This window comes from Chlamydomonas reinhardtii, chromosome 3 (genome assembly GCF_000002595.2).
Source record: "Chlamydomonas reinhardtii strain CC-503 cw92 mt+ chromosome 3, whole genome shotgun sequence".
Taxonomy (NCBI): domain Eukaryota; kingdom Viridiplantae; phylum Chlorophyta; class Chlorophyceae; order Chlamydomonadales; family Chlamydomonadaceae; genus Chlamydomonas; species Chlamydomonas reinhardtii.
The window spans coordinates 273,285-295,872 of record NC_057006.1 but is presented as its reverse complement, the minus strand read 5'-3'; the positions used below and the strand labels follow the sequence as shown (position 1 = coordinate 295,872).

Below are 22,588 nucleotides of genomic sequence, written 5' to 3'. Positions count from 1 at the left end.
TTCTTCACGCCTGCCACCTCGGTCCTATAACATAGCGTGCTCCTGACACATAGGACACGCATAGGACTTAGTTTTAGGCAAACGAGTGTAGACACCCTCCGCATTGTGAGAGAGCATTACCCCAAAGGTCGCCAAACGCCATGGCGCACCATGGAGCTCTCTACAAGCTCTTCCTAGTTGCAGGTCTCTGTCTTGCAATTCAAGTTGGTAAGCGCCGGGCGCTACGGAGTGGGGCATGGGCCTTGCGGTTGCCAAAGTGTCACTCTGGCAAGCCAAGCCAGCGGGATGCCAGGACTTGCACCAGAGTGCTATCTTCAAAGCTTTAGACCACCAGGCTACGGTTACGCTTGTGGGTAGAGCGACGCCCGACGGTCGACGACTACGCGAGCGAAGCTGGCGTCGGGGCGCATGCTCGCGTGTTCGTGATAGCAACTACTACATGCTCAGAAAGCGAGCAGCGGATGATTCAGTGCTCGCGCTGGCGCAAGCTTGGCTTTGCTATTACCTGGCGTCTCAATGACTCCCTGTAACGACCAGCGGCTTCGTCACGCTTCCTAAACCGCTGGTCACCTTCCCCACGCTGTGTGCCTGTTGGTGTCGCAGATGCTGCATCACGCTCGTACTTGACGCGGCCTCCGCCGCTGAAGCGGCCACCGCCCCACCGGAGCCCGCCGCGGCAAGTCTCCCCTGCGCCCGTGGAGGTGGTGACTGTCCTGGTGAACGTGTCGGGTAAGCCCAGAGACGGAACGTCCGCTTCTGCCGGTTGGCGAATGGGGCCAGGGTCTTTCGTGGGTGCATTTGCAGAGCAGGCTTGAGGGGAGGGTAACGTGGGTCGTGTCGGTTGCGCCCTCCCTCCTGCATGCCGTCAACCGAAGCCTGAACACGTCGATCCTCACCTCGGCTTGCTCATGTTACACCCATCTCTCGCCAAGACCCACAGAACTTGCTGCTTGTGTGCAAAACAGGCCAGCTGTCTCAGTCTCTGGGGCACGGCATTGTGGAGAAGGACGCCAGCAGCGACGACAGCGCGTGGAACCTGGTGCTGCAGGAGGAGCAGATCGCCCGCCTGGTGCCCACCAGCCCCAAGACGCCCGAGGAGGCGTCTGTGAACACACGCATTGAGCTGGAGACGGACGACACGCTCATCACCGGCGACCCCGTGGAGACGTCTCTGGCGCTGGACGTGCCCAAAAGCGTGGCGGACAAGCTGGGGCTAGGTGAGTGGGGGTGGGGGGGGAGGGAGGGGTTGGAGGTACCAGCCCAAACTAAACCGGGGGCGGGAAGCGGGGCAGTGGGTGGAGGACGCGGGGCTGAGGGGGAGGCACGCAAGGGGAGCGGAGGGGAAGGCGCGGAAGGGGAGGCGCGGAGGGGGAGGAGGTGCGGAGCGGAGGGGCAGGGTGTAGAGGCGGGCGGGTAGAGGTGGGCGGTTGGCAGGGCCAATTATGGCACGCCAGTGGGCCAAGGATTGAGCAGTCCAGCAGACGGCTTGATGCCAGGTTGCCTTCAGGATGCGCACGCGCAAGAAACCGAAACAGAGCACGCGTTGCGCCACTTCCACAGACGTCGCCGCTGACGGCGGCCCGGCCGCTAGCGGCAACTCCACCGACGGCACGGACTCCGGCAGCCGCCGCCGCCTGACGGAGGTGGAGCACCGCGCGCGCCGCATGATGCTGGACTTCCACGGCACACGCCGCACGCTGGCGGAGTTCAATGACCTGACGGACGTGCTGAGCCAGTTGGGGGTGCAGAACCAGGTGCCCAAGGCCAAGGTGCCCAAGACCGGGAGCGGCAAGAAGAACGGTGGCGCCAAGGTGTGTGTGGGGGGGGGGGAGCGGGCGGGCGGGCGTGGGAGGAAGTAGGTGGACGAGGCTGAAGGCGCGAGGCGCAAGGGTAGGCGGATAAAGAGGGTCGAACCTTTGCTTTATTGCTGTCGGGGCTGTGGTGGCTGCCAGGCACAGCAGAGGGGGGCGCCGGCCAACAGGTGTGCAGCCGCCAGAGCGGACCGCTGACGTGTGGGACACCGCTGATGGACTCCTGTTCACTTGCAGGATCTGATGATCATTGGCGGCAAGCCGCTCAACGTGACCTCGATCACCTTCTTCTTCACCTCGTCCTCCTGCGGCATCAACCCCGTGCTCAGCGAGTCTCAGATCCGAGCGCGCTGGTACGACAACGGCGACTCGGCGCCTGTGACCGCCTCACTGCAGCGCTACCACCGCGTGTGCTCCTACAACAAGCTGGGCTTCTACCCCGACAGGAATCTGGTGTTCGGGCCCATCGATGTCCCTGTGAGTTGCATTAGTAATTTACCCGGGGGCATGGCCAGTCCTAGGAATGGCACTGAAGGCCATGGAGTTGGGGTTGGAAGACGGAGGGGCGAGAAGGTGTAGCTTGCGGTGCAGGAACAGAAAGGGGCAAAGTGGTGACCCATGCAGCCGACAGGGCTGGCCAAAACGGGGCTTCTCTGGCTGACTGGTTGTGCACATATCCACACACCCCACCTCCCACACACCTCCCACCTCCCACGCACCTCCCGCCTCCCACACACCTCCCACCTCCCACTCTCCCCACCTCACACCCCACTCCCACACCTTCTCCCCCCTTGCAGTGCACCGGCAGCATGCCCACCAAGGGCGCCTACGACCTGCGCAAGGGCAAGGGCAACAAGATCAACCTGGACGGCGAGATGTACGGCCTGTACGACCTGGCCAAGGCCTGGCTGCGCGCCAACCGGCCCGACGTGCTGGCGCAGCTGCCCTTCCTGCGGCGCAAGGTGCTGGTGTGGCCCTGGAACAACCAGGCGCAGCTGCTCAAGAACGGCGACCTGGAGATTGCGGCGTGGGCGGGCATGGCCAACATGGGCTGCCCCGGCAACCCCGACCCCAGCGGCATCGTGCCCGACTGGTGAGGGCGCCTGGCGCGCGTGTGCGTGTGCGTGTGCGTGTGCGTGTTGGTGGCTGGTGCTCCCCGCAGGTGTATGGGGCGTAACGGCCATCTACCTGCCAAACGTTCGAATTCCCTAACCACGCCTGACTCCCTGCCCCCCTCCATCCTCCCCTGCAGCCTGACCTGGATGAACACCGACCTGCCCTCCACCACCATCGACCTCACCACGCTGTTCCAGGAGCTGGGCCACAACATCGGCCTGGCGCACTCCTCACGTGAGAGAGCAGCCGCACCACACGCAGCACCACACGCAGCACCACACGCAGCACCACACAGAGGGAGACTCCTGCAAGGTTGCAGCCCGGTCGCGTGGCCTACACACTTTGCCCATGCTGCCTCATTTGTTGCACGCCCCGTCAACCCATGTGTGCCTCGCCCGCCCCGCCTCTGCGACCGCAGGCACGGTGTGCGATGCCGCCGGCTGCGTCAAGGACGAGTACGGCGACTCCACCGACCCCATGGGCGGCGCCGGCCCCATCAGCGGCGACAAGAGCTACATCTGCCTGTCGGCGCCGCAGGCCTACAAGGCCGGCTGGGCGGTGCCGCTGGCCAACCTCAACAGCACCAACCTGGAGGATGGCGGTGGCTTTGTGAGTGCCCTGTGTGCGTTTGAGGGGGGAGGGGTTGCGCGGCAGCCGATAGCCTGCGGGGAGAGAGCCGTTGCGCTTATTCGTGCATTGCACAGGGTACCGGCAGGGGCCGCGCGTCTTCCCCGCTTCTGTCACGATTTAACATTTGGGTCCCGACACCACTGAACCCCCTCCTGCCTGGCCGCCCGCCCCTCCTGCCTGCCCTCTTCGTAACACCAGACCGACTACGCAGTGCCCTCGATGCACACCACCGACACCAACTACATCCGCGTCGCCATCGACCAGACCGGCATCGCCACCACCGACCGCCTCAAGCCCGAGCGCGCAATCTACATCTCCTTCCGCGTGGCGCAGCCCCTGGGCGGCTACGACTCGGGCCTGCCCAAGGAGCTGAACGCGCGCGTCTGGGTGCACGAGTATGTGAGTGACGGGCCCCTCAAAGTGTCCATGGAAATGTACAGTTACGGTACTTGCAACGTGGCTACAACCGTAACATGCAGAACAGCCTAGGTCACCGCTGGCCTTGCCGCTTCTTCATGACGACATGAATCACCCGCCCGCCCCGACCGCAGAACGAGACCGCCAACGGCCTGACCGCCAACCTGAAGACGCCGCCCATGGTGCTCAACATGCTGGACCTGCCCGTGCTGGACCCCAAGACCAAGAAGGTCAGCCCGCCCGTGGTGCCGGGCTGGGGCCCGCTGCCCGCCCGCGCGGTGCTGCCCAGCGCGTTTGGCGCCGGCGATAGTCTGACCATCTGGCTCAAGTCCAAGACCGCCACCGCCGCCATTGTGTCGCTGTGCCGAACCACTGCGGCGAGCGAGACTGAGGAGACGTGCAACGACGGCCTGGACAACGACTGGTGAGTCCACACGGCCTCACAACAAATCGTCGTGCCGCGGTCAGGATGGCCCTCTAGGCCTACAAGCATGGCTTCGAGTGGCCGGCTCTTCTGTGTCATGCAACCATTCTAGTCCGCCGTGCGTTGCGCTCCCATGCAATCGGGACATCCTCCATGCCGGTACTCCTGACACACCCGCGCCATTTCGCCGTCCTCTCGCGCAACCCCTGCCCTGCAGCGATGGCCTGACTGACGGTGATGACCCGGACTGCGGCGGTGCGGACCCCGCCGATGACAAGTCGCCGCCGCCGCCCCCGCTGGCCGTGTTGCGCAAGTCGCCGCCGCCCTCGCCTCCCCCGCCTCCCCCGCCCGCCAAGCGTGAGAAATCCCCACCTCCGCCTGCCAAGCGTGCCGACAACCCGCCTCCCCCGGCGAACGCTGCCAGCGTGCCTAGCCCCAGGCGGCCTAAGGCCAATGGCCGCCGCCAGCACCATTAGCCACAGTCGCATCACTGATCTCAATACGTGAAGGCTGATGGCTGAGTGGATGCATGACACATGACAACCTGTTTATTCGGATGCGGATGGAACGCGTGGCTGCAGCAAAGCTCACGTGCCTCGGTGTGAGCATTGGGGAGTGGTGCACGATTGACTGACTGAGAGCGGGTCATACCGCCAACGTGACCTAGTAGACGTTACTGGGTGCATGTGTGCTGGTGTGTAGTATAAGGGAAATGTGTGTAAGTTACTGTGTGCTGAGCTGTGGGAGCGCTTCAGACGTCACATGACCAGCAGCAGCTAGCTTGGGTTCACGCTGCCTTGCCATGTGTGTAGACGGTGTGTGGCGGCGCCTGCTGTGGGCGCGTGGCCCTCGTGAAGTCGTACGCGCCGCTGGGCTGCGGGCACACGGCTGGCGGTTGCCTGTGCTGATTCATGCGCATGACGCTCTGAGAATGCGCAGCTGATAGTTCCAGGACTGACAATACCTGACATCATTAACCGAGTCTGTCGTTCACAGGGGAGGGTCGTGCGCACTAATGCCATGGAGTTGCAAGGTTTGCGCTGCTAATCATGGTACTGTGCCGGCATCGGAACCTATTCATCTACTTTTTTGTTTAATCTCTTGTGTAATTGTCAACGCTTCAAGGCTACTGCGGTTCTGCCTGCGTTTGTGCACTTGGGGAGAACTCCTGCTAGGGCATCGCATTGCGTTGCACCCCGTGTCCCATCCCGCGCCTCATCAGGCCGCACATCGCCACCGCGTCAGTCATTGTCAGGGGAGGAACACAATCCGTCCAACCCGTGTTGCCGCGCACACTGCCAAAGGCAGTCTGTCACGCCACCTGCTATCAATGGTGGTCGCACCGATCCCACCAAGGTCCCACGATGATGGGATCAGCTCACACGCAGCACATGGCAATAAAGCCTCATAACACACCCTCACTAGTGCTCTTGAAAGCCAGTAAGGCTACACTGTGCAAGCGCAGCTCGCGAGGCGCACCACCGGAAACGGCACGAAAGCACGCGGCACGCTCCCAGCACCTGTCACCGCATGCTGCCAGACCCCCAGCTTCCTTCCGCCACGGCGCCACCGACATCTCCGCTCCCTGGGACGCAGCGCGGCGCCATACGTACGGCCGCGCACGTACGGCATTTGCTGCACCACCTGCACTCCTGCAGACTGTGGTGCTCCGTGCCCAGTGCTCCGTGGTCCTGTGCCAATCGCTATGGGCTGCCCGGCTTGTCCGCGTGCCCGAGACTGGCACAGTGGTGCCCGGCGATGCTGTCCACATATACAACAGTGCTGCGGCTGCAGTGGGCCAGACCCTCAGCGGAACCCCAGCGGACCCTTTCATCTGAGTGTCAACATGACCCTTATCCGCCGTATGCCGGTACACCAGGCTCATGCTGCTGCCGCTGCTGCCACGCGCGCCTCCTGCCGAAAGCGCATATCAGCAGTGTGTGTGCGTGTGCGTGTGCGCGCCTGATATGACTAACAACACTGACTCGGTGCCGGCGCTGGGGCCGGGAGAAACCGTACTGAGTGCCTCCACCTGGCACATGCACTCTACACATCGGGCGGACTTGGGATCCAGCCCTATGGGACCACGACGCCACGCCGTACGCGCCGCTCCCGGGAATGGGGACAGCCCCCACGGGCATGCCGGCGCCGCGACCGGCGTGACTTGCATTAAGACAAGACATACGAACTTGCTGAATATGCTTTGTGCTCTGAAAGGATACGCGTCGTCGCAGGGTAGTGCTGAAGCAATTGAACGATGTTATCAACCGCTGATACGCAAACAAACCACACCATTGGTAGCCATACTCAATAGAAAACATGTTTGAATCACGCGATAGGTGTTAGCATTTACGTTTGCGCGCGAGGCTTGTGCAAGCGAAACATCGAGGGCCGCGGGAGGCGCTTCAACACCGCAGGCTCGAAAAGTAGCCCTTGCATAATATGGCGGTGAGGTGGTGACTGCGAATAGGGGTCTTGTGTTGGGGCCCCTTAAGTCGGGAACACGTTCCTCCCCTCGTCGCCCCTCGGTCTCAAATCACCCTGTCTGCGTCCCTGTACCAGTCTGTCGCCGTCGCGCTCCATCCCTCCCTGCCAATCTTAATCTACCGCCTGCTCGCACCCCCCGCCAACAGGACTACGCGCAGTACGGCTCCATGCCGCCCAGCCGCGTGTCGGTGGGGCGCATGGGCCAGGTGCAGGGCAACAGCCACGGCGCCCGCGCGCAGGTGGGTGCGCAATGGGGCTCACCCGCTCGCGCCACGGGCCCCGCGCCCTTTGCGCCATGCCACACACCGACCCGCTTTCGTGCAGTGCACCAGAGCCGCCAGAGCAAGCGGGGCAGAGCAGTATGCGCGGAGTGCGGGGCCGCCGGGGGGGGGGGGGCAAGTCAAAGCTGCGCAGTGCGAGCGAGCCGGCGCGCACACAGGAACGCCCTGCCCAGTGACCGTTTCCGCCCCAACCTGCCAGGTGGGCGGCATGCTGGTGGGAGATGACAACAAACTGTACGGAGCCACCTTCCCCGGGTCACCCCTGGACGCGGCCAGGTGTGTGTATGTATGTGTGTGGGGGGGAGTGGGTAGGGCAGGGGGAGATGGGGCAAGTTAGGCAGGATGGGTCAAGGTGGGGAAGGAACATGGCGAATCAAAATGGGGCACCGCATAGTGACATGGAGGGTAGAAGGCGGGCAAAGGCAGCGGCTTGGATTGGGAGTGGGTGAGTGGGAGTTGACGGCATGGTGGTCTCTTGCGCGCCCGGAGCCTGCACGCGATGTGCCCGGTCCCTGAAGCGCCCAGCCGCTCTGGCAGCTCGGCTCTCAGCAATTCATCCACCATCAGGACCCACGTACGGCTCACGACGTACGGCTCACTGACACGTCCACAGGGTGCGCCCCAAGTCCGCCATGCCGGCCTTCCGACCCCTGGCCGGAGGACCCCACCACCTCACACACCCCGCCCCGCAGCACCAGCAACACCAGCAGCACCCACAGCAGTCGCCGCGACCCACCAGCAGTCCGCGCAACCGCCCCGCCTCGGCACACGTGCACGGCGGCGGCGGCGCAGGCGGCGCAGCGGCTGCCGCGGCGGCCGCCGCTCGCAGTGGCTCCGCCACCCGCGGCGCCGCCGCCATCGCCGCCGGCCGCGCGGCGGCGGCGGCGGCTGCCAGCAAGCGCGTGACGTCGGCGGCGGCGCGGGGGCTGCTGGACCGGTCGCTGCCGGCGACGCGGACGGCGGCGGCGCTGGAGGACGAGCTGACGGCGGCGCGGGGGCAGCTGGCGGCGGCGCGGGACGAGCAGCGGCTGGCGGTGGCGGCACTGCGGCGGAATGAGGCCGAGCTGCAGGTGGGCGGCGGCAGCATGAGGATCAACCCATTGGCGGGGAGGGCTTGGGTGGGGTGGGGATACGCGGCTGTGATGCAAGTCAGGCTGAGGTAGCAGCGCGGGTGGGAGGTTGCCAGACCAGGATCGCTGTGAGCAGTATGACTATGTCACCGGTTTCCGTGCCGCCTTGTGCACGAGGTACCGGTACCTATGGCAGTATCAGGGATCTGCGGACTTGGGCGGGTCAGGCGCCTAGCGCTGCAGCTGGTGTGTGACGTCGGTGGGGCTCAAAATATTCTGTGCCGCCCGCCCCGCACTGTTGCGGCTGCTGCCACAGGAGGAGCGTGCTGCCCGCAGGCGGCTGGAGGAGCAGCTGAGGCTGGCGCGGGAGGAGGCGGCGGCGCGGACGCGGGCGGCCACTTGGTGAGGGGTGGGGAGGAGGGGTTGTCGGCAGCATTGCCAGGAAGAAACCAGACACACGAAAGCGCATGACAAGGGAGGGGGAGAGGGAGGGGGGGGATAGGCAACCGCCATGCATGGAACTTACAGTTAAGCAAGGGGCTTGAAGAGATTGATGGGGTTGCGGCTTAAAAACTCGCTAAGGAATGCCGGACACAGCAGCGCCCCCGCAAACGAACACATGCTGCCGCTGTGTTCGTCCTCGCACAAGCCCTACCACTGCCCCACTCAAACACCCCATGTGCAACGCCACCTGCCACATGACCACCTGCCGCGCCACACCCACAGGGCCCAGACGCACAGTGCCGTCATGCCGGCGCCCGCGGCCCCGCACGCCGCAGACATGGACGGCGACGCAGCCGCAGGCACAGGCGGCGGCGGCCAGGCCGGTGGCGCCGCCGGTGGCGGCCGGCGGCAGCGGCCTGACTCGGCCTCTGCGAGCCACATGGAGGCGAGCCTGCGGCGGGAGGTGCGAGCGCTGACGGCGACACGGGACGCGCTGGCGGCACAGCTGGCGGAGGTGAAGGCGTCGGCACGTGTGCAGAGGCTAGCAGAGCTGCAGGTGGGGACGGGGGGAGGTGGTCGGCGGTGGCGGGGAGTGCGCGCACAGGGGAATATCAGGTGCCCGTGCCCGATGCCGGCCTCAATTGCCTGTGGGGGGTGCGGTGTGTGGCAAAGACGGCGAGAGGGCAGCACCGGGTTCTGGTAAGAGAGTCCACATGTTGGAGCTTGGTGCGGGGGCACTCGAGGGACGAGCCGAGGCGTAGAGCCACTACACCTCTACACCTCCTTCCCGCCTCCCCACCTCCCCACCACCTCCTCCCCACCGGTCCACACCACCTCCTAACCCCCTCCAGGCCGAGGTGGGTCGCTACAAGGAGGAGGCGGCGCGGCAGCGCGACATGGCGGCGGCCCTGGCGGCGCGCCTGGACGCAGCAGAGGCGGAGGCGGCGGACGCCCGGGCGGCGGCGCGGGCGCGCGCCGAGGCGGCGGAGGCGCTGGCGGCGGCGGCGCCGCTGGCGCTGCCTGCGGAGAACGACCTGAGCCGGCGTGTGGTTCGGGCGGCACTGGTGCCGCTGCACCGGGCGCACAAGATGATGACGGCAGAGGCGCGGCTGCTCAAGTGGGTGGGGCGGCGTGGGTGTAGGTGTGTGTGGGGGGTGGGGCTGTGTGGGTGTGGGTGGGGCTGTGTGGGTGGGGCTGTGTGGGTGTGGGTGGGGCGGCGTGGGTGTAGGTGTGGGTGGGGCTGCGTGTGGGTGTGGGTGGGGCTGTGTGGGGTGGGGCGGCGTGGGTGGGGGTGGGGCTGTGTGGGTGGGGCTGCGTGGGTGTAGGTGTGGGTGGGGCTGTGTGGGTGGGGCTGTGTGGGTGGGGCTGTGTGTGTGGGGGTGGGGGTGGGGGGGTTGTGACGGCTCGCTTTCCCTGCAGAAGCATGCACACGAGCACAGGAACCAGTGCGATGCAGCACACATGGGAATGAGCGCTGGTTGGGGTTTGTGCGGTGCCCTACCCATTCGGCGCTGCTCCCACTCATGCGTCACGGCCGCCCTCCTCTCCGCACGGCCGCAGGTCATCCTTTCCGCCGCTGCTGTCGCTGCCCGAGCTGCGCGACGTGGCCGCGGCACGGCCCGCCACCGCGGGGGCGCTGGAGGCGCTCACCTTCCTCAGCAACCACGTGTCCAGGTGGGGGCAGCCGCATCGCGCTCCGGGGTTGTGGGGTGTGCTAAACTAGGGAACCTCGCCGTTTACTCTTATCCATTCTAACACAGGAACCGCATATTTGTCGAATGTAGAGCGTTTAACATCCGCCCTCACCCCCACACACACGTACACACACATCGTGCGATATAGGCGGGTGCGCGTTCGCTGTTTATTATCATTCCACACACACCTCGCACACTCGCGCGAGCGCACGTGCTGACTGGCTCTCGCGCCCACAGGCTGCTGGAGGAGCTGCGCGGACTGCCGGGTGTGCCCAAGGCGCGGCCCGCTGGACCCGAGGCCCGGGTGGCGCAGGAGGAGAGGCTGGCGGCCGCGACCTCGGCGGCGGCCGGGTCAGGTGGCGGCGCCGCCCGCAGTCCCCGCGGCGACGCCAGTGTCGGCGTCAGTGGCGGCGGTGGCGGTGTGGGTGCTGGGGGCGAGCGGGCGCTTGAGGCCCAGTCGTCTCTGGAGCGAGACCTGGAGGCGCAGGTGGGGGCAGGGGGCTCGGGGGCTCGGGGGCTGGGGGGCTCGGGGGCTCGGGGGCTGAAGGGAGGGGAGGGACCTGCCGGGCGGGGCGCTACTGGCTTGTGGATAGGGCGGCATACGGTGTAGCCGGCTGGCCGGGCAAGGCTGCTGCATTGCTCAGCGGCCCAGCGGCCCAACGGCCAGTCATGACACGCGTGAAGCATGTGTCTCCATCACTCCGTCTCTTCATCACTCCGTCCCTTCACCGACCCACAGGCTGCGGCAGTGGCGGCGGCCCTGGAGCGCGGGCAGCCGCCAGGCGCCGGCACCGTCACCGCCATCAAGGCCGCACGGGCCGCCGCCGCGGAGAAGGCCGCCGCCGAGCGCCGCCGCATCACCGGCCTCGCGCCGCTGCCGGCCTCGTCCGCAGTCCCCGCCAAAACCAGCTATGAGCGCATCGGCGGCCGCTCGCCGGCCCGGCGAGGGAGCGCACGCGCCTCGGCCCCGGCGGGCGTGCCGCAGCGGCAGGCTCTGGCGGAGGCTATTGCGGCGCTGGCGGCTGAGGAGCGGCAGCGGCGTGGCGGCGGTGAGGATCCACTGGCTGAGGCGATGCGCGACTACCTGCGTGCCAGTGAGGACGTGGCGGCAGGCTACACGGCAGGCGGCGGAGGCGGAGGCGGGCGCAGCAACGCCGGCAGCCTGCGTGCCAGCCGTGAAGACGCGGGCGCTAGCGGTGGCGGCGCGGGCGATGTCAGCGGCGGCGGCCATGCTGATTCTGCCAAGGCATATCCTGAGGGCGGTCAGCAGGAGCTGGAGGAGCAGGAGGGGCAGGCGGAGCAGGAGGAGCAGGTGACGGCGCACCGCCGCCACCATCCCGGCAGCCAGCACGACCACCGCCACCAGCCAGAGCACGAGGAGCGCAGCCACACGGACGCGCACGAGGGCCGCCACCACCACCCTGACAGTGACAGCCAGCGCCTCCACGACCACCAGGAAGGGCACCCCCATGAGGACCATCACGACCACCGCGACCGCGACCACCACGACCACGGCACGCACCCCGACCACTCGGGCCCTGCGGAGCAGGTTGCGGAGCACGTGCATGTGCACGTCCTGGAGCTGCAGCTGGAGCTGGGGCCGGATGCATATGCGGCGACGGCGGAGCCCGAGGACAGCAGCCGGCAGGGCTCGGGCGGCGGCGCCAGCCACGACCGCCACTCCCACCAGTACGAGCCCCTCCACCATCATGACCACGACAGCCACCGCGGGTCGCAAGGCGTGGACGAGGCCGGTGCCGAGGCCGGTGCCGAGCAGCAGTGGCGGCCGCATGAGCAAGCGGCCGATGGTGCCGAGGCGGAGGCGCGCGATGGGACCGGTGCTGCCCCGTACGGCGATGGCGGTGACGGCGATGCACCGGAGCCATCCCGGCAGGACAGCGGTGATGGAGTGCGCAGTCGGGGCAGGGCGGGAGGCAGTGAGGTGGCCGAGGCGGCGGCGGCGGAGGCGGCGGAGGCGGAGGACGAGAGGGCTGGGTCCACGTGGGGTGGTGCAGCTGATGGGGGTGATGACGTGGCAGGCGGTGGCCAGACGGCGGCCGAGACCGAAGCCAGGGGCGGAGGCGGCGACGGGGATGGTGGCTGGGGTGAGGCGCGTGCTGCGCTTGGCGATGAAGCGTATCCACCGGCCGAGGACGCGGCCACTGAGGTGGAGCTTGAGGAGGCGGAGGAGGCGGATTCAGCGGGGGAAGCGGAGGAGGGCGAGCAGCAGCAGCAGACCCAGCAGGAGGAACGGGAGGGCGGCAACTTCGAGGAGGCCGAGGCCGAGGCGCAGGAGGAGGAGGAGGAGGAGGAGGAGGAGGAGGAGGAGGAGGAGGAGGAGGAGGAGGAGGAGGAGGAGGAGGAGGAGGAGCGGCTGGGTGAGGCGGCGGCGGCGGCGGCCGCAGATCCTGAGTACGGCGGCGGGGAGGAGGAGGGCTTTGGAGCACGTGACCTGCAGCCCGAGCCGGAGCCGGAACGGCAGCACGAGGAGGCGCCACGCGGCGTGGGGCGCCCGCAGGACGAGGACGAGGAGGAGGGGGTAGCGGTGGAGGAGGAGGTAGACTTCGGCGTTGAGGACGTTGCATACGAGTTCTAAGAGGACAGACAGAGAGGTGCTGGGTGGTGCCATGGCCGGTCGCAATGCATCCATTGCCAAACACGAGTGGCAGTGACTGTTATGCATAATTGTATACTGTGGTGTGTGCGGCCCAATCTGCCGGCGCGCCCGTGCATGGCCGAATTCAGTCGGACCGCCCGTGCTACCCAGCCCACTGGACGATGGGACCTTCTATGAACAGATGGGATGCCGGATACGGTAGGGAGCAGGAGGAATACCAGATAGGTAGCGGAGTGCAGAAGCCGTGCAAGCGGCGCCGCCGAAAGGGGAGGGCTGGGCTGGGCTGGAGGAGGGTCCGCGGGCGGTAACGCTTTCCCCGGCACACACACACGCGTGTGTGCCCGCCTGGCTGCGGAATGTGCTTGCAATTTCCCCTGGATTCTTCCACAGCGCACCTCACATCCTATTACACAAGATTGAAAACCTCAGCTGAGCATTGCTCTTTCTTTACACACATTCGAGTGCTGGCGCGAAACGCGAGAGTGCCACACACTTGGGCTTGCGTTCGAAATCCGCTGGCTCCACACCTTGATGATTTATGTAGGAGCTTAAACAAATGAAGATGGGGCCGACCGGACGAAATTGCTAGCGACGAGCGGGCTTGTGACGGAATGTCGACTGGGGTGGTCGCTGCGGGCGCCGCAGCGTTCGCGCTCTATGTATATCTTAAGCAGAAAGGTGGCGTCCAAGACGGGGAGTTTGAGCCTGCCCTGCCTCAGGAGTTGAGCAGAAATGCCCCCGACCACGCTCCAAACAACTGGGGCGAGGCTTTCTTCCACGTGAAAGAGGTCTTGAGGTGAGTATCAACAAGTTGGGGTCAGGCAGCTGCCTGCTGGCTTGGCGCAGGGCGCCAGGCCCTAGTTCGAGGCCTCAGTCGGTGTCCCGACCAACTACCTGCGTTCTCCTGAAGCACAGGTACATGATAAACGAGACGCTGGGCAAATGGCATACGATTGACTTTTTCGTGGGTCTGGCGTACCTTTCAAACCGCGAGGCGCTTGAGTACCCTGCTGCAGACATCTGCGGCAAGGGCATCAACGTGCTCAGGTCCGACCTGACCATGACTGAGCAGCTCAAGCTGCTGGTGAGCCGTTGCATGCGAAGGGAACGCTGCGGTGTGAGGGGCGGGGCCAGGGCCCGTGTCAGCTGGCGGGTGCGGTGACACAGGCGGTGAGGGGAGGCTCGGCGGGTCGCCGGCACCACGCGTACCAGTGCGGCGCCCGGGTGGCTGAGACCACCCCGCCAGCGTGCCCCACCAGGCCAGGCCGCCATTTACAACGCATGGTTGGTCACGCGACGTCGCACGACTGGCCGTTCACCTGCACCCTCTTGACGCTCCGACACACGTCGTGCCGGCCTCAACCCTCCTTCCCTCCCGCCCGCCCTTCTCCCCTCCGCCTCCTCCCTGCCAGCTGGAGCTGCAGGAGGTGCGGCGCTACATGCTGTACTGCAAGGGGCTCAAGCAGCGGCGCGAGGAGGCGCAGGCGCGCTTCTGGCGGGAACACCTGGGCGCAGGTAGGGGCGCCGGGCAGTGCGCGGGACACGTCGAGGCAGCAGCAGGGCAGGGGGCAGATTGCGAACACTGAACTTCAGGGCAGCAACAGGGCCCTGGACGAAGACGCGACTGCCAAGCCCATTGCGACTTCATGCTGCCTCCCCTTCGCCCGCCTCCCTTCACCCACCTCCTGGCCCACCTCCCTTCACCCATGCAGACACGCTGTCCATCCTGAAGCAGCAGCCCACGGCGGGCGTGCTGCGGCCCGCCTACGTGCTGGTGGCTGACCACGTGCTGCGCTGCGTGGTGCTGTGCATACGCGGCACACACTCCACCAAGGACCTGTTCACCAGCCTGGCGGGTGGGGCGGGGCGGGCGGCGCCGGGTGGTGGGGGCGGAGTGGGTAGGTGGCGGCGCGCGTGATTATAGTTACAGGTACAGTGCCGCATGAAACACGGTGAAGACAATCCTTCTCCCTCCTCCGCCTCCCGCCCCTTGCAGGCACCGCCAAGCCGCACCACGTGGTGGACCCCTCGCTGCCAGGCGGCCTGGTGCTGGGCTGGGCGCACCTGGGCATGCTGGCGGCGGCGCGGTGGCTGGCGCGGCAGGTGGCGCCGGAGCTGAGGCAGGCGCTGGCGGAGCACCCGGGATACGAGCTGCGGGTCGTGGGTGGGTGTGGGGGGGGGCGGTGTGGGGTAGGGCGGCGTGGGGGCTGTGTGGGGTAGGGCTCTGTGGGGGAGGGCGGCGTCGGGGCTGTGTGGGCGCGGTGTGGGGTCGGGCGGTGTGGGGGCTGTGTGGTGGAGCTTGTGACGTGACGTGACGTCACGTGGGTTCCTGCCACACACGAGTGGGTTGGGTTGGGTTGGGCCACACGGGACGCGGGCGTGAGGCCGCCAGGCGTGTGCAGCTGCAGCGTGTGCAACTGTATGACACAGGCGCAAACACAGCACCAGGGGGACACGTGACACTCGCCTAGCCGACATGCCTGCCTATCCCTTCACTCCCCACGCGCCTTCTCACTCGATTCACGCCCCTTCCCAGGCCACTCCATGGGCGGCGGCACGGCGGCGCTGCTGACCATGATGCTGCGCAGCGGAGTGGGCGGCACCACCGGCGGCGCCAGCTCCAGCACGGCAGCGGCGCCTGGCACACACGGTGACAGCCCGGCGGATTGTGCTCACGCCGCCTCCACGCATCCAGCTCAGCCGTCCGACAGTCTCATGGACGCCGCCGGCACCGGGCCCGGCACCAGCACCGGCACCACGCCGCGCGAGCCGCCGCCGCCGCCGCCGCCGCCGGCCTACAGCCCACACACAACCCACACGGCGCCGCCGCCTCCCGCGCGCGACGACCCGCTGCGCACCGCGCGCTGCGTGGCCATCGCCTGCCCCGCCACAGTGACGCCGGAGCTGGCGGCGGCGTGCGGCGGCTTCGTGACCAGCGTCATGAACGGCACCGACATCGTGCCCACCTTCTGCGCCGCCACTGTGGACGACCTGCGCGAGGACGTGACGCGCAGCAGCTGGTTCAGCGAGTTCAGCCGCGACATGCGCAGCGGCGTGGTGCGGGCGCTGCAGGGCGGCGTGCGCGGCGTGGGCACCGCCACCCAGTGGACCAGCCGCAACATCCTACAGCCGGCGGTGGTGCCCTTCCGAGCCTGCTACACCACCACCACCACACGCCGCACCCGCCGCCGCACCGTCAGCAACGTGCCGCAGCAGCTGCAGCAGCAGCTGCCCGCCCCGCCCGCCTCGCCGCTGCAGGCCGCGGAGCAGCACGAGCAGCTGCTGCTGGCGGCCGGCGCTGGAGGCGGCGCCGCCGCGGCTGCCGCGGCAGCGGCGGCTGTCGCGGCGCTGGAGGCCGGCGGCGGGCCGCTGTCTCCCGCGTCGTCGGCGGCGGCGCTGACGGCGCTGACGGGGTCTGGGCTGCAGTCGGGGTCGCTGCCGGCGCTGGACCCGCCGTCAGGGGGCTTGGGCCCGCTTCCGGGTCAGGCGCCTGAGGAGATGAGCATGAGCGGGCGGGCGGGGGCGGGCGCCAGCGGGCTGGACCCCCGGGCCGTGGCGGGCGCGGTGCAGGTGCGTGGACGCGGGCGCTGCTGGGCTGTAGGGAGCAATGCGTTCCGTGCTATGTGCTGTGTACGTGTGCGCTGTAGGCGCGGGCGCGTGAGCTGCGATGTCCTTGCGTACCACTGCGTGCTGCCGTCAGCGGTCAGTGATGTGTGTGCGCGTGTCCGCATGCGCCCTGCAGAGCTGCATGTATGCGATGAGCAATGCCGTCACGGCGCAGCAGCAGCACCAACACCAACATCACCATCACGGCCGCCGGAGATCGGTCGAGTGAGTGGGCACGGCGCGGGCGGTGCAAGGCGGGCCGGCTTAGGCGGGGTGATGTTGCCACCGGGACTCGTTGTCACACCCTTGCCAGGTGTCCTCTTCCAAACCTCCCGCACCTCCCGCACCCCTGCCAACACCCAACCTCGCAGGCGGCCTGCCGACCCCGCCCTGGCGGAGGCGCTGGGTATGTTGGAGAGCCTGCCGCCCGACCTGGGGCCGCCGGCGCCCCGGGGCCCGGGGGCCGAGGGTTCGGCCGGGCCCGCCTCCACCTCTGGGCGCGTGGGCCTGTCCGCCTCCCTGGGCCAGTCGGAGCCGGAGCTGCTCATGGGCAGCCGCAGCAGCCTCCTCAGCGGCAGCAGCAACAGCGGCGTGAGCGGCGGCGCGGGCGGCGGCGGCGGGGGCGGCGTGTCCAGTGCGACGTCGTACGGCAGCAGCCTCAGGCGGCGGCTGTGGTTTTGGGGGCAAGGGCAAGGGGCAGACGGGTCGGCGCACGGGGGTCCGCTTGACGGCGGTCCCGGTGATGGCGGTGGGTCAGGGACCAGCGGCGGCCTCGGCGCGCCCGGCGCCGGCGCTGGCTCGGCTGGCGGTTTGCCCACGAGCATGGCCGCATCGGTCGGCGCTGGCGGCTCCACGGGTTCAGGTGCAGCGGCTGCCGGCAGCGGTGACGCCGGCGGGCCGAGTGGCGGCGCCGGCGGGTTCATGTCGCCACCGGGCCGCGTCGTACCAGACAGCCCGGGCAAGGCCAAGGCCGCGGCGGCGGGTGCCGGCGGCGCGGGAGGTGGTGGCGGCGGCTCGGCGGCAGCTGGCGCGTCTCGCTCTCTTGGCGAGTGGCTGTGGCGCGGCAGTGGCTCGGGCTGGCTTTTCAACACCTGCACAGCGCCGCGGCGGCCGACGGCGATGGCAGCAGCGGGAGCAGGAGGAGGCGGTGCTTCGGGGCGGCTGGCGAGCGGCTTGATGGGCGGCCTGGGGATGTGTGGCACTGGCGTCGGTGTCAGCGGCTGGGGCGCGGCGGGCGGGCAGGCGGCGGCGGCTGGGTCCGCGGCGTTAGTCGCTGGCGGCCAGCAGAGGCCACTCAGGATGGACGTTGGAGGTGAGCGAGCAAGGCTGGTGGGCGGGCGGGAGGATCTGGGCTTGGTTGACAGCTATGGTGGAGGGTCGACAACAGCAGGCACATGTCATTGAGGAATCGCTGGAAATGCAGCTGAGAGCTCTATCCTGGCCTACCGGGCGTCACCGTACACTGGCCAGTATGGCAAGTCTCCACCACTTAGCACACGCGGACGGCGTTGTCCCTGAACTATACTGTGACCCGCTGCTTCTTGCTCCGCGCCCCTCCGCAATGCTGTGGCGCCCTCCCCGGCTGCAGGTGGCTTCGACGACGAGTCGGACGAGGAGGCCTCCGACGTGCCGGACGGCGCCTCCGACGACGCCGCTGAGGGGGCAGGGGGCGGCGACGTGTCCGATGAAGAGCTAGAGCTAGAGATGGAGGAGGACGAGGAGGACGAGGAGGAGGAGCCGGGCAGCAGGCGCGCAGGCAGCAGCGGCCACCGGCGGCCGGGCGGGCTGGGCGCACTGCTGGGTGACGTCAGCGGCGGCGGCGCGGGCGGCGGCGGCATGTCGGCTGGAGGCGCCGCCACAGAAGAACAGCTGCAGGTGCGCCCAGTTGTCCGCGTGCGTGTATGTATGTGTGTGTGTGTGTGTGTGTGTGTGTGTGTGTGTGTGTGTGTGTGTGTGTGTGTGTGTGTGTGTGTGTGTGTGTGTGTGTGTGTGTGTGTGTGTGTGTGTGTGTGTGTAGGTGTAGGTGTAGGTGTAGGTGTAGGTGTAGGTGTAGGTGTGTGTAGGTGTGTAGGTGTATGTGTGTGTGTTGTGTGTGTGCATGTGCGTGTGCGTGTGTGTGTGTGTGTGTGTGTGCGTGCGTGCGTGCGGTGGTGCGCAGACAGGTGCCTCATGCATGCTGTCTTGCGCGTCTGGTGTCGCGATTTGCAAGCTACCTCCGTGCACTGCCCTGACACAAGCACCTTACTGCCCTGCCCTTCATCCCGCTCTGCCGACCTCCCCTCCCTCCTCCCGCAGGCGGGCATCACAGCGGTGGTGGCGGCGGTGACCAACCAGGCCACTCGCGAGGCCGAGGCGGCGGCAGGCGGCGGCAGCGGCCTGCTGCGGGACGAGACCACCCGCGCGGCCGAGGACGTGCTGCGGGAGGTGGGCGAGGTGCTGCCCAGCGAGGCGGAGGCGGAGGCGGCAGCTGCGGCGGCGGCGGCAGCAGCCCGCCGGCGCCGGGCGGGCGGCAGCAGCAGCGGAGCTGCGCGGCGCACGGGCGGCAGCAGCCGAACCGGCGGCAGCCGTGGCGCGGCCGGTGCCGTAGCGACGGCAGGCGCGGCAGGAGCGGGTGGCTCCGGGGGCTCCGGGGCGGCGGGTGGCGCCTCAGCGTTCCGATCTGTCAGCATGCCGCACGGCGTGTCCTTATTGGATGGCGCCGGTGCCGGCAGCAGCCATGACGCCACCAGTCCCAGCGGCGGCAGTGCGGCGATGGACATCCCCGCACGTGACCCCGGCGGCCGTAGTGCTGCTGCCAGGACGCTCGGGCGCGTCGCATCGGAGGCGTGTCGTGTGGGCTTCTGCGGCACCGCCTCCGTGGCGGACGATGACGCGGACGCCGGCCTGCACAGCCCCATCGGCTCGCCGGGCGGCGTGGGGGGCTCTGTGGGCGGTGGCGATGGTGGCGACAGTGCCCGCCGCCGCTCTGCCGCCCACACCGCCGAGCACGAGGCGCGGCTGTACCGGCGCCGTCTGTACCCGGTGGGCCGCATCCTGCACCTGTTCCCCGCTGCGGCGACAGCCGGCCGCCAGCAGGCGGCTGCTCCTGGCTCTGCTGGCGCAGCCGCGGGCGCAGCCGCGGGCGCAGCCGGCACAGCCGCGTCCACCACGGCTGCGGACGCGGCTGCGGCGCGCAGCTCGGCGGCTGCGGCACCGTATGTGCTGGTGGAGGTGCCTGACCCGCGCGCCTACTCGCGCATCCGGCTGTGCCGCACCATGGTGTCGGACCACCTGATCCCCGCCTACCTAGCGGCGCTGGAGAGCGTGCTGGGCCAGCTGGAGGACCTGCAGCAGAGCGCCGCGCGCGCGCAGTGGGAGGCCACCGAGGCGGCGGAGGCGCGGGCAGTGGAGGCGCGGGCGGTCTGAGGCGGTGCGGCGGTGGGGCGATGTCAAGGGCGCGTACAGGGAAGAGGAGGTGCGCGTGGCGCAGGGGCCGGGATGTGAGTGCGAGGTGAGGGTTGTGGGGAGTGGGTGAGGTGGAGGGAAGGTGGTGGTGCGTGGCGAGGGTGACGGGCATGGGTGATGGGGTGCGAGAGCGGGGATTGTAAGGCTAGTATGGACGGCAGGATGAGGCGGCGGGGTGGAAGGCTTAAGTTCGCAGCATTAGGGCGGAGCCCGTGTTTATACGTGGCAGCGACATTGGTGTGGGATGGACGCATGATTGATGAAGCATGATTGATTCTTGGTACCGGTCAGTGGACGTAGCGTTGGCAACACAGCATTTGTGTGGGCAGTGAGGCTGGGCTGTACATGGATGGGACAGGCGGGACCCCAGCCCAACAGCTACGGGGTATTATTTGCTGCCCCGGCGCAGGAAGATACGCTGTCCTTAGCCTAGTGAAATCTGGGGTATGATACATATGCGGAGCGCATGGCGAGGGTGCGGATTTCTTGGCGAGAGTACACTGTGTCTGAAGCACTGCATGCTGAATCACGAGTACACGCATGACTGTGATGAGACCCTCAGCCGTCTTCATGGTGTGTGGGGAAGTGCCATGTCCTGTAGGCACGGCAAGGTCAGGCCAAGCGTACCGGTACTCACAACGATGCAGCAGTCCATAGTGTGTCTGTTCATGACTGCTTGGTACATTTGAGAGGATGTCGGGATCCCCCGCAGACGGCGAGTTGCCCGAGATGCACTGTAAACTGTGTCACGCACATCTGCCGGTTTGGGGGCTTGGGGTGTTTCCACCGTACCCACCATGCTGAAGTCAAGGATGGGTGGGCTCGCTGAAACTTCCTTTAGAGCTCAACGCAAGCCTTCCGCATTTGCTCCAAGCAGTACCGCTGTACCGGAGAGCTCAGGGAACGGTAGAACCTGTGGCCAGTCCGTACCACACTGAAGATGGGGCCACGCACTACCCGCTTGCACCGCGCTGGCAACGGAAGTAACCGGGCAAGGGCCGGTTAGGGGCCCAGCGCTGCCCTTCATGCGTTTGAGAAATGGCACGCCTTAATACATTTACAAGAGATGGCGCCTGGTGCACGCCATGCGGGTGCAAACCAAGGTCCGTGCAGCAGATGTGCTCTCGTGTCCCCACTTGACGGCAGCAGTGACAACAGCACTCAACCACACGCCACCAAGCTGTAGAGGGACGTGGCCATTTGGACCCATCATCACATGCAGCCTCTGCTTCCGTGACCCCACCCGTGTCACACACCGCAGCAACATGCGGTGTAGTCGATGTTGCGCAATAAATTGTTTGCAATGCGCTCCTTATTACTTCTACAGGCCGCGCCCCATTGGGCCGCCATCAGACAGTCGCACTTGGAAGTATTGACATGTGCTTGTCTCGCCACTCAAATACAATTTTGTTGTTCTTCTCGTTCGACACCCTTGTCAGGCCGCGGCCCGGCCGCCATTCGCAAATACCCAGGGCTCACGACCAGCACCGCCGTACAGAAGTGCCAACGCGGTCAGCCGCCCATCCGCTTCATGCTCACAGCGCGGCCGACAAACATGTGCCAGAATGAAAGGGTTGCATGGGGGACTCGCGACCTGTAATCCACACTTGATCACCACCCGCACGGCCGCCTGCCAGTTTAGCCCACAAACCCGCATGTGTCTCCTCCGTTGGTGTGCTCCGCCGCTTGACCGCCTCACCATCAGTTGTCCCACTTTTGCATTCAAAAGTCGATGTTGGTCTTGCGGTCTTCCACTGGGAGGGGCTCGTGGGGCTCCATGCTCTTAAAGGGCGGGTTCCAGGTGCCCTTGTGGTTGTCCGTCTTCCTGTTGTCGCCGTGGTTCTGGTTGTTCTGCATCCGGCAGGGGCACGGGGTCACCGTTAAACGTTGGAGAGTCAAGCCATATGCCGATTGCGGGGGCGAGATTCGTGCAGGCTCGGGAAGTCATGTAAAAGGGCAGCTGTCGGAGTTGCTCAGTGCGTGTTGTCGGGGTTACGCGGTCTCGTGAAGTCGCCTGACTAAACCTTTCTGCGTCAACTCCCAGGCACCGTATCGCAGCTCCTGCAGCCGTATCGCTAGGTTGGCTGGGGGAGCTGGCGAGCGCTCGGAAACAGCGACCGATCCGCCCCCGACACATGGCACATGGCCCGTCGCGCTCGCCGCAGGTATGAAAGATACAGTCAATCAGAAATAGATACACCCTGCAGGCTGCCTGTATTTTCCTGCCACAATATCGGCCTACCTGCGAGGAGGATGGCGCCTGCTTCTTGTCGGCATCCTTCTGTCCACTCGAAGACTCCGGGGATGCGCGCACCAGCATTACGCGCTGGGTAGCCTGCCGCGCGGTGCAGCACCGCGACGACTTCAGCGTAAGGTTCGGGCGAGTCAGCATTCTTACTTGTTGACGAAGCGCGTCGAAGGGAAATCAGAATAAATGTAACAAAGCGGAAAACACCACAGTTGTAAACAATAGCTCTCAAAGGCGGGAATCGTGCGACTTCTTGATCTCGGAGCAATTTTGCTTGCCGCCCATGCGTTTGTGGGGGG

The 22,588-nt window shown here is 66.9% G+C and overlaps 4 protein-coding genes across 4 annotated transcripts; 3 read left to right on the top strand and 1 right to left on the bottom strand.

Moving 5' to 3' along the window:
* The first annotated feature begins 41 nt into the window (after positions 1-41).
* On the top strand, positions 42-5,519 carry CHLRE_03g144564v5 (uncharacterized protein). The gene is made up of 11 exons (XM_001695587.2): positions 42-207; positions 604-729; positions 966-1,217; positions 1,561-1,811; positions 2,049-2,288; positions 2,609-2,904; positions 3,064-3,161; positions 3,346-3,536; positions 3,756-3,956; positions 4,109-4,398; positions 4,616-5,519. The coding sequence occupies exons 1-11, from the start codon at positions 141-143 to the stop codon at positions 4,872-4,874; spliced, it is 2,271 nt and encodes a 756-aa protein (XP_001695639.1). The 5' UTR covers positions 42-140; the 3' UTR covers positions 4,875-5,519.
* Positions 5,520-6,597: 1,078 nt separating this feature from the next.
* CHLRE_03g144544v5 (uncharacterized protein) lies at positions 6,598-13,373 on the top strand. The gene is made up of 10 exons (XM_043060388.1): positions 6,598-6,846; positions 7,032-7,124; positions 7,366-7,442; positions 7,780-8,236; positions 8,553-8,638; positions 8,963-9,236; positions 9,532-9,797; positions 10,241-10,354; positions 10,612-10,861; positions 11,114-13,373. The coding sequence occupies exons 1-10, from the start codon at positions 6,841-6,843 to the stop codon at positions 12,968-12,970; spliced, it is 3,480 nt and encodes a 1,159-aa protein (XP_042925517.1). The 5' UTR covers positions 6,598-6,840; the 3' UTR covers positions 12,971-13,373.
* A 64-nt stretch (positions 13,374-13,437) lies between these two features.
* Positions 13,438-20,793, top strand: CHLRE_03g144524v5 (uncharacterized protein). Its single transcript, XM_043060387.1, has 10 exons — positions 13,438-13,787; positions 13,907-14,075; positions 14,404-14,506; positions 14,704-14,847; positions 14,988-15,155; positions 15,528-16,561; positions 16,734-16,822; positions 16,969-17,909; positions 18,186-18,472; positions 18,893-20,793. Exons 2-10 carry the CDS (start codon positions 13,911-13,913, stop codon positions 20,000-20,002), a joined length of 4,041 nt encoding a protein of 1,346 aa, XP_042925516.1. The 5' UTR covers positions 13,438-13,787; positions 13,907-13,910; the 3' UTR covers positions 20,003-20,793.
* A 288-nt stretch (positions 20,794-21,081) lies between these two features.
* CHLRE_03g144504v5 (uncharacterized protein) lies at positions 21,082-22,547 on the bottom strand. Its single transcript, XM_043060386.1, has 2 exons — positions 22,284-22,547; positions 21,082-21,892 (listed from the first exon to the last, which is right to left on the bottom strand). Exons 1-2 carry the CDS (start codon positions 22,431-22,433, stop codon positions 21,764-21,766), a joined length of 279 nt encoding a protein of 92 aa, XP_042925515.1. The 5' UTR covers positions 22,434-22,547; the 3' UTR covers positions 21,082-21,763.
* Positions 22,548-22,588: the final 41 nt, after the last annotated feature.